This window comes from Chenopodium quinoa, unplaced genomic scaffold (genome assembly GCF_001683475.1).
Source record: "Chenopodium quinoa cultivar QQ74 unplaced genomic scaffold, ASM168347v1, whole genome shotgun sequence".
Lineage (NCBI taxonomy): Eukaryota > Viridiplantae > Streptophyta > Magnoliopsida > Caryophyllales > Amaranthaceae > Chenopodium > Chenopodium quinoa.
In genome coordinates this window covers 9,735,193-9,753,124 of record NW_018745448.1, presented here as the reverse complement: position 1 = coordinate 9,753,124, position 17,932 = coordinate 9,735,193, and the positions used below count along the sequence as shown (strand labels likewise).

Sequence of the window (17,932 nt, the reverse complement as noted above, 5' to 3'; positions counted from 1 at the left end):
AGGTAGTTTCTCACAAAATGTCCTTTATATTTTGTGTGCATCTTATACCCTAATCTATAAAACTTAGTTTACAAATTTGAGGAAGAATTAAACCTTAATAATTCTATCTCTTCCTCTTATTCTTTCTTACATCATAGGCCTTGTTTAGTTCGCATTATATTTGCTTATATGAACTTATCTGATCTATTCTGATCTATCTGATCCGATCTGGTCTGATCTGATCTGATTTGGTTTGAATGTCAGATTTAATCAAACTTTGACCTTACATATATGATAATCTATATGGAAAAAATATATCAAATGGGGTCTTATTAGATTTATAACAATGTGTATTTTATTAATATGTGATTTTTAGAAATTTTTTTCATTTCAAAATTAAAGATATTTAGCAATAAAAAACTGCACATAAAACGATGATGTGATTTGAACTTTTTTTTATCTGAACTGTTTTTTTTCTAATCTGATATGATCTAAACTTATTTTTTCTAAAATAAATAAAAATAAGGTGAACTAAACAACGTCTTAATACTTATTACTTTTGTATCATCCATGTTCTGGCAACCCACTTGCCTAGTTGCTTTTCTTTCGATTCTTCTCTCCAATTTATTCATTTATTAATTTATTCTAATTCAAGGTTAAAACAGACCATGGCAAGTCTTGCATTAAGTGGGTAAGACTCGTACCTCAAAGCTCTTCTTTCAAAGTATATATATATATATATATATATATATCCTAGTTGATCAAACAAATTTATTCAAAGTAAAGCCTCTAAATACCCCTTAGAAAACATAAATATTTTTACATATTTTTGCAGTCTAACATTCCGAGTAGCACGGGACAACACACGAGATTAACAATCACAAGGGAGGTATTAGTTATTTAAATATCATAATAATAGTAATAATAATAATTGCATATATATCCTGGCATATATGAGTGGGCTAGCAATCTATCAAACCCCTTATCTCCGCTTTCAACATGCGGACCAACTAATAACTAACGTTGAAACTTCTTCTATAATATTATAATAATATTCAACTTTGTTACAAAAATCCAGCTCACGCAATATCAATCTAAGTAGTAATAACTATAAAATGATATGATTACAAGTTGGTCAAACTATGAAAAAATCAAAGACGATTATTTTGTAATCCAAACAAACGTATACTTTTAATACCTTATATACTAGGAGTATATATATATATACGTTATAGCTAAAAAGCTGACTTGTAGACTTACACAATCTAACACATACAAAACTAAAATTTCATAAAAATGTCTTCATTTCAGAGAAAAGGAGCTACATATATGGTTATTATTTGCATTATTCTAAGTATTATTCTTATAAATATGGTTGAAGGTCGTGGCGGAGGTGGCGGTCGTGGTGGTGGTGGTGGTGGTGGAAGCCGTGGCGGTGGTGGAAGGACGACTACAAGGAGAACTCCGTCAATTATTGGAGCAGGAGGAGTAGGTCATCACGGATCATCTCAAAGCTCCCCTAATTATCAACCATCATTTAAACTTATTTATTTCATTTTTTCATTCATATTCTTTACTATAAGTTGGTAATAGAAGATATTCTATACATCATATGTTCATTTTTTTGGGATTATTTTTAGCATATGTATATAACTTAAGCATGCTTGATTGTATATTATTACATGGGTGATTTTGGGTTTTTGTTTGAGAATTATGTATGATTCTATCTTTTAATTTAATTTGTTATTTGATTCTCAATCGAAGAAATAAAGATCAAATCTATTTTATGCTTATTATTTTGTTATTTGAGAATAAAGATCAACCATCATTTGTTATTTGAGAATTATGCTTAATTTGCTTTTTATTTTTTGTATTTTGATGAAATTAAAAATAATCCTATGTTCAATCGTTTACTTCTAGACCGAGTATTTGTGCCAACGCCCGTGAATTGTGTAGAAATCCAAAATATGAAAGTGATAAGTTGGTCAAAGTAGGAGGCTTTTTAGTATACTCTGTAACTAATTATATATTATTGCTTGGTCATTAAATATAATACAAGTAAAAGATTATCCAATTTTATAAAAATGGATGTCCCTAAAACATTTTTCCTACCTTAATAAGTAAAATTTTCCATCCACTTGCATTTCAACTTGCTTCCTCTATCTTTGTCCTCGTCTAAAAATGTGTCCAGTGAAACCTGTTGCAACTTGCAAGTTAACACTAGCGTTGGTAAGAGGGCGTTCAAAAGGAGGATACACAAACAATTGCATAACGAGTGATAAGGGTGTAACTAGAGGTGATAAAAAAATCGGGCCGGGCCGGGCCTTAACACAATTTATCGTGCCCAAACCCGTAAAAAAAAAAAAGCAGAGGGCTTGTCGGGCCAAAACGGGCTTTTTCGGGCTGGTTTTGAGCTTTTTAACTAAAAATGCGTTTTTATGCTTGCCCAAACCCGCCCTATTTTTGGGCCGAGCTAGCGGGCCGGCCCAATGTTGATCACCTCTAGGTGTAACTAAAAGTAAATGCATATTTTGAATTTAGAGTAGTACCATTAGGTGATGAAATAGTATCATTGAGTAATCAAATACTCCCGTCGTCCCATAATATAGTTCTTGTTTGTGTTTTTTCACGGTATTTAAGAAATAAGAGGAAAAAGTGGATGAAATACATTAATTAAAGTGAAAAGTACATTCATAGCCAAAAGTTAGAGATAGATTGAAAAAAAAAGTACAAGGCATTGCAAAATTCAAAGGTAATTTAAGAAGTACAATGAATAAAGTTAAAAAAGTGGGGATGTAATGGTCTTTACATATTATCCAAAAATAAAAACAAGAACTACATTTTGAATCTCCAAAATAGGAAACGGAAATTATATTATTGTTATGATAATATCTAAATATGGATGACTATTATCCCATGTACAATCTATAATATTTTAGATTTGGGTATTTGGTCTTATCCATTGATGGAACCCTAGGTAATGTACATTATATATATCTTGTACTAGATGGAATATGAAACATAACGTAACAATCTTCCCTCATCTCTCTATATTTTCTCTTCCATATTTAACACGTTATCAGCACCATTGCTAGTCAACTGAGTAGGATTACCAAACATTTATCTAGAATCCCATATTATTATTATCATGTAAGTATGATCGCATCCCATAACAATTATAATTTAACATTTATCTACTTTTGATGCTTATTTATTGGAATATCAACATATATAACGAATACAGGGCATGATATATAATTTAAGGTTCCATTCTTATTTTTCTCCATGCTAACGTTCTCATATTCTATTTCGTTCTTATTTATGCATGATTATAACATTTAGTACATATTTTGGATACTATTTATATATACTTATTTTTTTTAATATTATTTTATATAGTGAATAATGTCGAATCTTGCCAAACTTGAATTTGTGGCCCTTGATATTACCGGAAAGAATTATTTATCATGGGTGTTAGATGCTGAAATACACCTAGATGCTAAAGGGCTTGGTGAAACAATCAAAGAGGCTAATAAAGCAACACCTCAAGATAAGGCTAAAGCCATGATTTTTCTTCGCCATCACCTCCATGAAGGGCTCAAAAATGAATATTTAACTGTGAAAGACCCACAAATCCTTTGGAGTAATCTAAAGGAAAGGTATTACCACCAAAAAACAGTGATACTCCCTAGAGCTCGTTACGAATGGTTGAATTTGAGATTGCAAGATTTTAAATCTGTTAGTGAATATAACTCAGCTATGTTTAAAATAACTTCTCAATTGAAATTATGTGGAGAAAATATTACTGATGCAGAAATGCTTGAAAAGACATACTCCACTTTCCATGCTAATAATATTGTCCTGCAGACACAATATAGAGAAAAAGGTTTTAAGAAATATTCTGAATTAATATCTTGTCTTCTTGTGGCTGAGCAAAATAACGAGCTGTTAATGAAAAATCATGAATCACGTCCTACTGGCTCTACTCCATTCCCTGAAGCGAATGTGACAACCCATAACGGGAAAGAAACTAAAAGGAGAGACCATTACAGCAGTAGTGGTCGAGGTCGTGGTCGTGGTCGTGACCAGTGGCGCGGCCGGGGTCGTGGACGTGGATATGGTAGAAGTCGTGGAGGTCATTTCCCAAATTCACATTCCCACCGGAAGTGGGAACATAGGGATGATAAAGAGAAAAGTGATACCAATATATGTTACCGTTGTGGAGGAAAAGCTCATTGGTCTCGGGTTTGTAGAACTCCAAATCATCTTATTGAACTTTACCAAGAATCATTGAAGAAAGGAAAGAAAGTTGAGGCAAACCTTGTTCTTGAAGATGATGAAGGTGATTTTGATTTTGGCAATGCCAATCAATTTGATGTTGATGATTTCCTTACTTCCTCGGAAGGGAATAATTTTGATTTTGGCAGTACAACTCATTTAGAAGTTTTTGATTTCTTCACTGCCCCAGAAGGGAATAATTAAAATTATATTGTTTTATGTCAGTTTTAAGTATTAGACTTGTGTTTGCTTATTCTAGTGATTTACTTAAGTTTATTTCTTTCGTTGTAATAAGGATTTTTGCTTCATAAATTTATGAACTATTTGAGTGTTTTTATTGATTTATGTATTTTATCATCTTTATTTTTATGCTTAATATTTTGACATGTATTTTATTTCATGAAGAACATGGATATAACTCAAGTTCGATTTGCTATGAATGGTGAAGAATTATGTCTTGCTGACAGTGCAACTACTCATACAATACTTAAAAATAAAAAATATTTCTCTCATTTGATGATGAAAAGAACTAATGTGAGTACCATATCGGGTAGTACAAATATCATTGAGGGCTCCGGAAGAGCCACTATAAAGTTGCCTTGGGGAACTGAAATTAAAATAATTGATGTTTTATACTCCCCATTGTCTCAAAGAAATTTATTAAGTTTTAAGGATATTCGCAACAATGGTTATCATATTGAGACAATCAATGAAGAAAATAACGAATTCCTTCAAATCACAAATATAATTCAAGGCTCAAAACATATTGTGGAGAAACTACCTACATTCTCTAGTGGTTTATACTACACAAAAATCAATGCTATTGAAGCTCATGCTATAGTAAACCAGAAGTTTACTGATGATTTTGTTGTTTGGCATGACCGGTTAGGCCATCCCGGTTCAATAATGATGCGAAAAATAATTACGAATTCATGTGGACATTCTTTGAAGAGCCAGCAGATTCTTCATAATAATTTTTCATGTGCTGCTTGCTCGGAAGGCAAGTTGATTATTCGCCCATCACCAGCTAAAATTAATTTTGAATCAATTAGTTTTCTGGAACGTATACAAGGAGATATTTGTGGGCCCATACATCCCCCATGTGGACCATTTAGATATTTTATGGTTTTAATTGATGCATCAACTAGATGGTAACATGTGTCTTTGTTATCAACTCGTAACCTGGCGTTTGCGAGATTACTTGCCCAATTGATTAAGTTACGGGCACATTTTCCAGATACTCCCATTAAGACTATTCGGCTTGACAATGCTGGTGAATTTACATCTCAAGCTTTTAATGATTATTGCATGTCCATTGGGATAAATGTTGAACATCCTGTAGCACATGTTCATACACAAAACGGTCTAGCAGAGTCATTAATAAAACGTATTCAGTTAATTGCTAGACCATTGCTTATGAAATCCAATCTCCCGATTTCTGCTTGGGGACATGCTATATTACATGCAACAGCACTAATTCGCATTAGGCCAACAAGTTATCACAAGTTCTCCCCATTACAATTGGTTTATGGTCAGGAGCCAAATATATCCCATCTAAGAATTTTTGGATGTGCGGTTTATGTTCCAATAGCTCCACCACAACACACTAAGATGGGTCCTCAAAGGAGGTTGGGGATATATGTTGGGTTTGAATCCCCGTCAATAATTAAATATCTTGAGCCTACAACAGGGGATTTATTTACGGCTCGTTTTGCAGATTGTCATTTTAAGGAGTCACTTTTCCCAACATTAAGAAAATTAAATGGAATGAATTATCATTATCCTATTTTGACCCTCGAACTAAAAAATGTGAACTGGAAGTTCAAAAGATAATTCATTTACAAAGTTTAGCGAATCAATTGCCAGACTCGTTTGCTGACCCAAAAAGAGTGACCAAGTCACATATTCCAACTGTTAGTGCTCCATTTAAAATAGATGTCCCGGAAGGACAAAATAAAATTGCTAATGAGTCTAAACCACGCCAGAAACGTGAAAGACCAATAGGTTCCAAAGATAAGAATCCTCGGAAAAGAAAAGGAGCATTGATTGATGATGGTCAAATTGAAGAAACAATTTTCGAAGGATCTCCAGAAGAGACTTTAGACATGATACAAGAAGAAATTCAGGTCCCTGATAATGAAGAAATTTCAATAAATTATATCATGTCTGGAATTACATGGAACCGAAATCAAATCGACGTCGATGATGTTTTTGCATGCAATGTAGCATTAGATGTTATGGATAATAATGAGGATCATGAACCAAAATCCATTGAAGAATGTAGACAAAGAAATGATTGGCCAAAATGGAAAGAAGCAATTGAAGCAAAATTAAAATCTCTTGGAAAAAGAGAAGTATTCGGACCTGTAGTCCGTACACCTAAAGGTGTAAAGCCAGTGGGATATAAATGGGTCTTTGTGCGAAAGAGAAATGAAAAGGGTGAAGTTGTAAGACATAAGGCACGCTTAGTTGCACAAGGATTCTCACAAAGACCTGGTATTGATTATGAGGAGACATATTCTCCTGTGGTGGAAGCAACAACTTTTAGATTTTTGATTAGTCTGGCAATAAGAGAAGGACTTGACTTACGTTTGATGGATGTAGTCACAGCTTATTTATATGGCCCACTGGATAATGACATTTACATGAAGCTCCTAGAAGGATTCAAGCTGCCGGAAGCAGCAAAATCTAGTTCTCGAGAACATTTCTGTATTAAATTGAACAAATCTCTTTATGGATTGAAACAATCTGGGCGTATGTGGTATAACCATCTAAGTGAGTATTTGTTGAAAGAAGGTTATAAGAATGATCCTATCAGCCCATGTATTTTTATAAAGAAATTTGGATTAGGATTTGTTATAATTGCAGTGTATGTTGATGATTTGAATATCATTGGAACTCCTGAAGAGATTTCAGTGACTGTTAATTATTTAAAGAAAGAGTTCGAAATGAAAGATCTAGGAAAGACAAAATTCTGCTTGGGGTTACAAATAGAGCACCTAGAGAATGGAATCCTTGTGCATCAATCAACATACATAGAAAAGGTTCTTAAAAGATTTTCTTTGGATACAGCACATCCATTGAGCAGCCCTATGGTTGTAAGATCACTTGAAGTAGAGAAAGATCCATTCCGACCTCGGAAAAATGATGAAGAAATTCTTGGTCCTGAAGTACCGTATCTTAGTGCAATTGGAGCACTAATGTACCTTGCAAGTCATACCTGACATATCATTTTCAATTAATTTATTAGCAAGGTTTAGTTCATTTCCAACCCGAAGGCATTGGAATGGGATTAAACATTTACTTCATTACCTTCAAGGTTCGAAGGATATGGGTTTATTTTTCCCAAAGTTGTCCAAAGAAAATTTGATTGGTTTTGCAGATGCAAGTTATTTATCTGATCCACATAATGGTCGGTCACAAACTGGATATGTGTTCACATATGGTGGTACTGCCATTTCTTGGCGTTCCATGAAACAAACCACTGCAGCTACTTCTTCCAATCATTATGAGATTTTAGCAATTCACGAGGCTAGTCGTGAATGTGTATGGTTAAGGTCGGTAGTTCAACATATAAAAGAAGTTTGTGGTTTATCATCTGGAAAAGAGGCACCAACAACTTTATACGAGGATAACCCTACTTGTATTGCTCAACTTAAGGAAGGATACATCAAAGGCGACAGAACAAAGCACATCTTACCCAAATTTTTCTTCACTCATGATCTTCAAAAAAATGGAGATATAAATGTATTGCAGATTCCTTAAAGTGAGAATTTAGCAGACTTATTTACTAAGGCTCTTCCGACAGCAACATTCAAAAAGTTAGCTTACGGCATTGGATTGCGTCGTCTTAAAGATCTCAAGTGATGTAGTCATGAGGGGGAGTTAATGCGTGCTGCACTCTTTTTCCCTTAACCATGGTTTTTTCCCACTGGGTTTTCCTGGTAAGGTTTTTAACGAGGCAGCATCTTATGCGCATTATAGTGTATTATTTTGTACGGGTTTTGTAGTAAATTTTAGTTATTGTTTTATTCAATATATAGTCATCCAAGGGGGAATGTTATGATAATATCTAAATATGGATGACTATTATCCCATGTACAATCTAGAATATTCTAGAGTTGGGTATTTGGTCTTATCCATTGATGGAACCCTAGGTAATGTACATTATATATATCCCGTACTAGATGGAATATGAAATATAACGTAACAATCTTCCCTCATCTCTCTATATTTTCTCTTCCATATTTAACAATTATCGGTTTTTTTTTTCATCACTCTCCTTTTATGAATGTTTTTTTTTTTTGTAAATGCATCACTTCTATATTTAGCAACTTTATACTATATTTTATCATTCTCTCTTATTTTAAACCATACCCAAATTATTTTATCATTTCTCTTTCTTCCATGGTCCCCACTTAAATAATAAAAATATATATCCTCTCTCACATACTTTCTCTTTCATGGTCCCCATCTTACTTTTACTATACTAGTTTATTCACCTACTCACAATATTATATTACTCTCCTAAAATTTTGTGCATTTCCAAGTAATACAAAATAAATAAATAAATAAATAAATAAATAAATAAATAATGAGGAGGGAGTACTATATATTTATGTTGGTCGTTCAGTTCACCTCTTGTTTCACCATTATCACTTATATTGGTTGGGTTCCTTGATATGCTTTTAAGTTTAGTTTAGTTCATTTCAATTTAATAATTTTTATTTTCTTTTGTTTTTTTCAATCTCCTCTTATTAGGGTTTTTTTATTATTTTTTTAATGGTTAGGAGAAGGACCCTGAACGAAGATCATTCCTTACGGTTTTTTTTATTCAGTATTTACAGGTCAAACACTATGAGAGTGAGGGGAAAAGATAAGGGATCCTCCACACTCAAAGTGTCTCTAGCGGGAATTGAATCCCTAACCTCAAAATTGAAAGGTACAATCCTTACCACTAGACCAAGTTTAACTTGATATCTCCTCATATTAGTTTATCCATAAGACAAGAGGACTTTTACAAATTACTTGTATAGTCGTATTAGTTTATCTATGAGACTGAAGAACTATTATATTAGGTTTGTCTAAGTTTATCTATGAGACTGAAGAACTATTATATTAGGTTTGTCTAACCCTATGTTGTGAGGACATTAAAATTCTTAAATTTTACTATAAATAAATTAATACTTTTGTGTTATTTGCTACCTTATATTTGATTATATTTATATTCTAAAAGCTACCCTCTATCTGTTGCTAGTTGATTCAACAATACTACAAGAATAAGAATATGATTTAGAATGAAAAAATGCACCCATTACTATTTTTTATCATATAAACAACAAATCTATGGTGTTTAATTTCCACGTATCTAATCTAAGAATTGTAGAAGAATATGTCAAAATGGTTCAAATCAAAGAAATTGGAGAAGCCAATTTTAGTGTATCTCGTTAATTTATCCCATCATCCATTCAAATACAAGCAAAACATAAACTAACCAAACTTTATTACAACTCTAATTTCTCTTGAAAGAATAAATAAACTCCAATTATATCCAACCTCCTTCCTATAATTACTCTTCTCCACCAATTAACCCTTCTCTTTTCCAATCTAAAATAAAAATTTACCTCCCAAAACAAACACCTTAGAAAAACACTAGGGTGAAAAAATAAAACTATCATAAATATAAAGTAACAAAATACCAAAAAAAAAAACGCCATTTCTTACAATGGCGGAGTTATTATCATCAATTAATATGATGAAAATAAACAAATTTTCGGTTGTTTTGGTCACCATCCTTCTCCCATTGTTGGTAGTACAATCAAAGAGGCCACCTCCTCTTACAAAGGACTACTACAAGAAATCATGTCCTCGTTTCGACGACATCTTAAATGGCATTATAACCACCAAACAGGCAGAGACACCCACAACAGCAGCTGCTGTGGTTCGAGTTTTCTTTCATGATTGTATGGTGGATGGATGCGATGGATCAACCCTCGTGGCATCGAACCATCTCCATGGCAAGGCCGAAAGAGATGCTGACATCAATCTTTCTCTCCCTGGAGACGCCTTTGATCTCGTGACTCGGGCTAAGACAGCCCTTGAGTTGGAGTGCCCTGGCATTGTTTCTTGTACGGACATTTTGGCTACCTCGGCCAGGAACCTTATTACGATGACTGGTGGTCCTTTCTATGAGATTCCCCTTGGGCGTAAGGATGGTCTAGTTTCCCAGGTCTAATCCCGACCCCACCTATATAACTTTGTTTCTTAATACATGCAACATTTTGACTTTTACACTTGACAATGCACATCATTGATCATTAACTTTTTCAAATAAATCTAAAGAATTTAAATCATAGGTAATTCTGGTTATTGGTTAAAACATATTTAGCTATTACGACCTATTTCATACATATATCATGTAAACTTTGTTACGTGATAAATGTTACAACAAAATATTTGGTAATATTCTAAACTCTAAAGATAACATATTACATTCTAACATGTTAAATTTGTCTCTTTGATACTAGGCCTCAAGAGTGCTTGGCAATTTAGCCCTTCCAAACATGACAATGACTCATATCATAGACATGTTCAAGATCAAGGGGTTCACAGTCCAAGAGATGGTGGCTCTTGTAGGTGCTCACACAATTGGGTTCTCTCACTGCAGCGAGTTCAGCAACCGTATCTTCCACTACAGCAAAACCCAACCCGTGGACCCAAAGTTGAACCCTAAATACGCTGAAGGGCTCAAGAAGTTATGTGCCAACTACACCAAGGACCCAACCATGGCGGCCTTCAACGACGTTATGACCCCTGGAAAGTTTGACAACATGTACTACAAGAACCTCCAACGTGGCCTAGGGCTCCTCGCCTCAGATCAAGCCATGGCCGAGGACCCCCGGACCAAGCCCACAGTGGACCTCTATGCTGCTAATGAGACAGCCTTCTTTAATGACTTTGCTAAGGCAATGTTAAAGGTGAGTATTTACAAGGTTAGAAGTGACAAGGATGGAGAAGTCAGGCACAGATGTGATTCCTTCAACAAATAAATGGAAACTTAATTATGAGATGAAAAGGAATTCTAATTAGGAGGAAATGAGAAAGAATGTCCTTTATTTTCCTAGGAATGAGATGAATGTTGGACCTAAAAGAAAAGAAAAAAACACACAACCAAAAATTTCATGTAATCATATTGTAGTGACATCAATTTGATTTTATTGTCATTTTTCTTTCTCTTTTTTTTTTTTTTTTTTTTTGTAACCATGTTTTTATGGTTTAATTTAATTTCTTTTATGTAACTTGACTTTCCATTGTAACCCAAAAGAGTTTTCATTTTACATTTGTCGTACTGTCCTATCACTAAGCTATATAGAAATTATCGTATGCTTAACTTCCTGTTAGAATTTTAATGATTTAAAAATTAAAAAAAAAAAAAAATATATATATATATATATATATATATACTTCCTCCGTTCTTTTTTTATTGCGCCATAGGAGGTTGGCACAAGATTTTTTGTAGTGGAAAAAAAGATGAGAGAGAAAGGTAAAAATACAAGATTGTCAATGTGATGGTATACATAAACTAAATAATCATGTGTAGAAAAATAAGGATATATTAGGTATTTATAGTGTGAACACAAGTATTTTTTTCCTAAAATAGAAATGGTGCAATATTTGTGATACTTCAACGGAAGAAGTATAAATAAATAAACTCTCTTGTTTCATAGTAGGAAGTAGGAATCAGCTCAAAACATAATTCCACAAGTAGAGCTAGCTGTCAAAAACAACTTGACACAAAAACTCTAATTACTCGACCAAATCCGAATTGACCGATCATGAATTTCAATCCACATGGATACATACACTAACCTAACTGGCTAACTTAACTCAAATCCTATACGACTCAGTCAATCTCCACTAGTAGAAAAATGCTCATTTGCGTCACTCGTAGAAACAAATGACGCAAATGATATATTTTAGCTTCACTCTAAATAATTTGCGTCGGACATTAACTATAAAGCGAAGCAAAAGTATAATATATTTCAGCTTACTTATATTTGCGTCGCTTTCATAAATAGAAACGACGCAAATAGTAATGTTATTTGCGTCACTCATTTATTGATAAGTGACGCAAATAACTTTGTGGGTAAATTGCGTCACTTCTTTCTTCATTGACCGACGCAAATGACTATTACCACTACCACCCACCTAGTGCTTCCTCTCATTCAATATAAAATACTCTTGCTCCCATGTCGCTGTTCGAACTTCAAAATTAAACCCTAGCAAATTCAACTGCAAAATCCCCAAAAATTCAACATCAAAACCTCAAGAAATTCGTCCAACCAACCGATTCCCCAGCGTTGCCTTGTTGTCGTTCGTACTGCAAAACCTACCGATTTCAACAGCAAAACCCTGATAAATTCGACCCAAACCAACAAATTTGACCCCAAAATCAACAAATTCGACCACTAATTGAAAACCCCAAAATATCCAAGCCAAAACCCCCCATTTTCTAGCAAATTCGAGGCAAAACACCCCATTTTTGAGCAAAAATCGACCCAAACCACCCACGAAATTCAAACTATTAAAATCGTTGATATTCGAGATGAAATACCCTAAATTGAGGCTAGTAGGGGATTGCTGCTTGTTGGTGTTGCTGTTGATGGTTAGCTGGGGCGGCATTGGCTGATTTATGCGGTGGCAGCACTATTAATTGGTGGAGATTTGGGTGCCGCTGCGGTGGTAAATTGCTGTTCAAAAGTTGCTGGAGTTCTCACTCGTTCTGCTTTGTTCTATAATTTCTCATTCGTGAGTGAGCTTTTTAATTTCTCATTTTATGTAAACCTTGACTTCACAAAATCTATCACAATTTCACGGTATTTTGAGCAATTGTTCTTGTTTAATCGAGTGTTTGTATCTAGATATAAAGTTTGATTAGTGAATTACTTGGTGCATGTGTAGCAAGTGGCTTGTGGTCGGTAGTGAGTGCGGTGGTGTGGCTTGGTGCAGCGAGCAATTTGTTGTTGAATTGTTTGTGAATTGCAGGGGATAATGTTAAGGTTTCTCTCTTATATTCAGAGTAACTCTAATGTTATTGTTATTCGATGAATTTTCTTGTTTAATTGTTCTATAATTTGAGATATTATAGTTAATTTCTTACTTTATTTATCTCATATTAAAGGTAAATTAACATTACAATTGAAGTGGCATAATCTAATTCTTCATTAATTACCGAATATCGGTTCCACAATCTAGAGTTTCATTATACACTCTTGCTAATCTAAATTTCAGTATACTCAACTTGTGGCATTTCTAAGGTGGAGTTTGAACTACATTTATGATTTCACTAGCTTTATAGTTAAATATATATTTTCGTTTGATTCTATGTATTCTTTGATGTTGTAATAAAGCTATATTTTTTCAATACATGTATTGGGTTATGAAAGTGTATGACATGAAGTTCTTGAAGAATAAGGTTACAGTACTTACATATAGCATAGGCTTGATTACATTAGTTAATTGATTTTCGTGTGGTGAAATACTTGGTGCAAGTGCAGCTGATGGTTGGTGGTTAGTGGCGGTGGTGTGGCTTTGGTGCAGCGGCAATTTGTTGCAGAGAGCTTTTTTGTTGTTGAGTTGTTTGTAAATTGCAGAGGAGAAGGTAAAGGTTTCTCTCTCACAGTCACATATACATATTAACTCTAATCTTTTTGTATTTCATTGAATTTTCTACTTTGATTGTTATATAATATCAGGTATCAGTTGGATCAATAATCTGCTTATCGCATTTCTCTAGCTAGTTCAATCTCACAAATAAGAGCCATATTTTCTGCCACAAAATAATTACAGGACTTACTATTTGCAGAAAAAGCCGAGACATAGTTCCTAAATCCTAAATTTCACATTAGCATGTTTATATAAGACTAAGTTTCAACATTATTTATCACCTGAGATAATTGTTTGTTTTTCTGGGGGTTGGGGGAAACTGATAATAATTCTTGAAGCAGTTAATTTGATTAGAATGGGATCTTGGCAATATTTGATCAATTACAAAAGTTTTAAAAGAAGTTTAAGCCTCCAAGACAAAGTTTGGTCTCCATGCAAACAACTTCATCATAGTTCAAAAAACAATGGAGATTGTGAAAGTGTATGACTTGAAGTTCTCGAAGAATAAGTTACAGTGAATATTTTGTTGCATGTATAGTGATAAATAAAAACAATGGAGTGAAATAAATTCTTAACTAAGATGTATTTTTTCTTAAAATATGGTGAGAATGATTAGTATTCTTATTTTTCATGCTTGAGTTTGTATCTCTTTTGAAATAAGTTGTATTAGTATGTCAACTTACTTTGTTGCTATGATGCGTGTAGTGACATAAAAAATTGGGAGGATGTGAGATATGGATACTATGTCATGTGCTATACGTTTGAAATAGTTCAACATCATCGTAATATAATGAGGACCTTATTATAGTATGTGTTGTCACATTTTTCATTACTAATTCAATATATTTTAGATTTGCTACACTCTTGAAATGATTATTTTTTTTGTTTTGTGTTGTGTTAACAGGTTTATTTAGAACAATACCTTATACTGGGGAGGAGATAAATGTGGTTCAAGATATTTGGTCAGACAATTTTATGAGCAATGTTGAAATTTAGAATTTAACTTAGCTAACTCCATTTATTTGTTAGACTTTTTTTGTTTAGTTCTTAGGCTTGAAATGAATGTAATTCTGTTACCAACATTTTGGGTTGGTCTTTGTTCTTGTGTTGGTTAATGATACCAATCATTTTGAGTTGTAAACTTTTTGATAGGATATTAGTGTATACATTGACGTCATTCCCAAATTTATGGGTAGGCCAATATACGAAGGAAAATCTGTCGAAATATATACTTGATTTGATTAACTTATCATAATCTATTTGTCTTACATTATAAAATTACAATATATTGATGGAAAAGTATAATAATGTTTTTTTAATATATTTGAAAAAAAAAGAAATCATTTGCATCAGTGGTTGAATAAATCCTCAACCAATCATTTGCATCACTCATTTATAAAACAAGTGACGCAAATAACTCTATTTTATACATCAGTTGAGTCATTTGCATCACTCGTTTAACAAAGGAGTGACGCAAATAACTCTATATTATACATCAGTTAAGTCATTTGCGTCACTCCTTTAACAAACGAGTGACGCAAATAACTCTATATTATAACAATAGTTAAGTCATTTGCGTCACTCCTTTAACAAACGAGTGACGCAAATAACACTCATTTGCGTCGCGAGCAGTTGCGTCGTTCATAGAAGCGACGCAAATACACCCTAAATGAGCGACGCAAATGAATGTTTTTGTACTAGTGCTCGCACACCCAATTTGACAGCCATACTAGCCAAAGGGCTGCAATCAATAGTAGCACGATCGTGCGACTGATGCGACCAGGACAATTAAGCTAGCCCAAATTAAACTCAGCTCTGAATGAGAGCAAGAGTTGGATTGGTTGCTCAGAGAAAATCGGGGAAAGAAAGGAATTCTCAAGAGGTGAACCAATGAAACAGTGATAACAATAGAACAGAGAAAATGAGATTTAGAGAGAGAAGGAGAGTAATTTCATTAATCATGAAAAGTTCTTACATCATGATGATGGCTTATATAGCCTTACACTGATAATTCAAATAACAGAAAATGGCATAACAGAAAGATTCTTTCCTAAATACAGAGAACTTGATTATTCCTTCTCAACAACTTTTGCCAGCTGTCAACTCAACTGCCAGCTCATCTCCTCCCTTTTCCTCATCTTCATTCAATGTAACAGTGCCCAATTCATCCAGACTCATGCTCAGGCATGTATCAATACCTCCCCCTCAAGAATATCCTTGACCCCAAGGATCAAAATCAGGATACTTCTGCTCAATCTCTTTGGCATCTGCCCAAGTGGTATCCTCAGGCCCAGAATTTGACCATTGAATCAACCATTGAATCACAGCATGGTTATGGCGTTTGACACTTCTTTTATCTATCACTTTCTCAGGCACTTTAGGAATGGACTGATTAGGAGCATAGATAGGAGTGGGGTCAATGGTGGGTGGAATAGGACCTACATACTTCTTAAGTTGAGAAACATGGAAGGTAGGATGTATCTTTGAAGAGCTAGGTAACTGAAGAGTGTAAGCCACCTGCCCTACTCTCTTGAGAACTTCATAAGGTTCAAAATACTTTGCAGCCAACTTCTGGTTCTACCTAAATTTTACAGAACTCTGTCTGTAAGGTTGCAGCTTCAAGAAAACCCAATCCCCCACCTGAAATTCTCTCTCACTTCTTTTCTTGTCTGCTTGTTGCTTCATTCTATTTTGAGCAGTATGCAAGTGCTGTTTCAACACTGTAATAGTGGTTTCCCTTTTCTGCAAGCTTCTGTCCACACTCTCAACCACACTAGTGCCAGGAAAATAGGGTGTGTGCATGGGTGGGGTCTGCCCATACAAGACTTCATAAGGAGTCATCTTAGTAGCAGAATGATATGTGGTGCTATACCAATATTCTGCTAGAGGAAACCATCTAGCCCATTCTTGAGGAAAATCACTGCACATACATCTCAAATAAGATTCAAGACATCTGTTGAGCACCTCAGTCTGTCCATCAGTCTGGGGGTGGTAAGTTGTAGAAAGTTTATGTTGGACACCTTGCAGTCTCATGAGTTCTATCCAAAAGTTGCTAAGGAAGACCTTGTCTCTATCTAAAACAATAGCCCTTGGAGACCCATGCAGCTTGTGGATATTATCTAGATATGCCTGAGCCACTTTAAGTGCTGTGAATGGGTGAGATAGGGCAACAAAATGAGCATATTTGCTCAATCTATCCACCACCACCATGATCACCTGTTTACCCAAGGAATTTGGCAAACCCTCAATAAAATCCATTGAAATCTCATCCCACACTCTATCAGGAATAGGTAAGGGTTGTAATAACCCAGGAGAGGCACTCTGATCATACTTGCATTTCTGACACACAGCACATTTCCTCACATATTCTATGATAGATTTCTTCATTCCTGACCAATAGAACAGTGATTGGACCCTTTTTAGGGTGGCTTCCACCCCAGAGTGACCCCCAGCTGCTGAGTTATGCAGCCATTGCAAAATCTTATCCCTTAAGTCAGGTAAGAACCCAATGACAAGCTTTCCCTTTATTCTCAACGAACTGATTATGCTGCCAAGAATAGTGAGGGTTCTTGGTAGGATCAAGTTGTATTTCCTTGATCAAATCCTGGATATTAGGGTCTTTATTCCACCCTTCCTGTATGTCATCCCAGAGAGTTGAGTTGGTTTGTGAGATGATCATAGCTGACAGCTCAGGACTTGGCATTCTAGAGAGAGCATCAGCTACCTTGTTTTCACAGCCCTGCTTGTATTCAATCACATATTCCAACCCAGCTAATTTAGATAGCCACTTCTGCTGTGGGGGTGTAACTATCTTATGATCTAGCAGAAATTTGAGGCTCTGCTGATCAGTCTTGATAGTGAATGGGTGGAGCATCAGATAGTGTTGCCACTTTTGTACAGCACATACTATAGCCATCAATTCTCTCTCATAAGCAGAGAGATGTAGACTCTGATCAGATAATGCTTTACTAAAGTAAGCTATAGGGTGGCCTTGCTGCATCAGAACAAC

At 34.6% G+C, this 17,932-nt stretch overlaps 1 protein-coding gene and 1 long non-coding RNA gene across 3 annotated transcripts; both read left to right on the top strand.

The window, feature by feature from the left end:
- The first annotated feature begins 9,600 nt into the window (after nt 1–9,600).
- On the top strand, nt 9,601–11,483 carry LOC110713665 (peroxidase 41-like). Its single transcript, XM_021892124.1, has 2 exons — nt 9,601–10,486; nt 10,785–11,483. The coding sequence occupies exons 1-2, from the start codon at nt 9,983–9,985 to the stop codon at nt 11,304–11,306; spliced, it is 1,026 nt and encodes a 341-aa protein (XP_021747816.1). The 5' UTR covers nt 9,601–9,982; the 3' UTR covers nt 11,307–11,483.
- Nucleotides 11,484–12,403: 920 nt separating this feature from the next.
- On the top strand, nt 12,404–15,064 carry LOC110713652. 2 transcript variants are annotated; one of them, XR_002510023.1, is made up of 4 exons: nt 12,412–13,316; nt 13,815–13,918; nt 14,629–14,730; nt 14,828–15,064. It is a non-coding gene; the product is annotated as an uncharacterized LOC110713652 (long non-coding RNA). The 2 variants fall into 2 exon arrangements; XR_002510022.1 differs by having other exon boundaries at nt 12,404–13,918.
- Nucleotides 15,065–17,932: the final 2,868 nt, after the last annotated feature.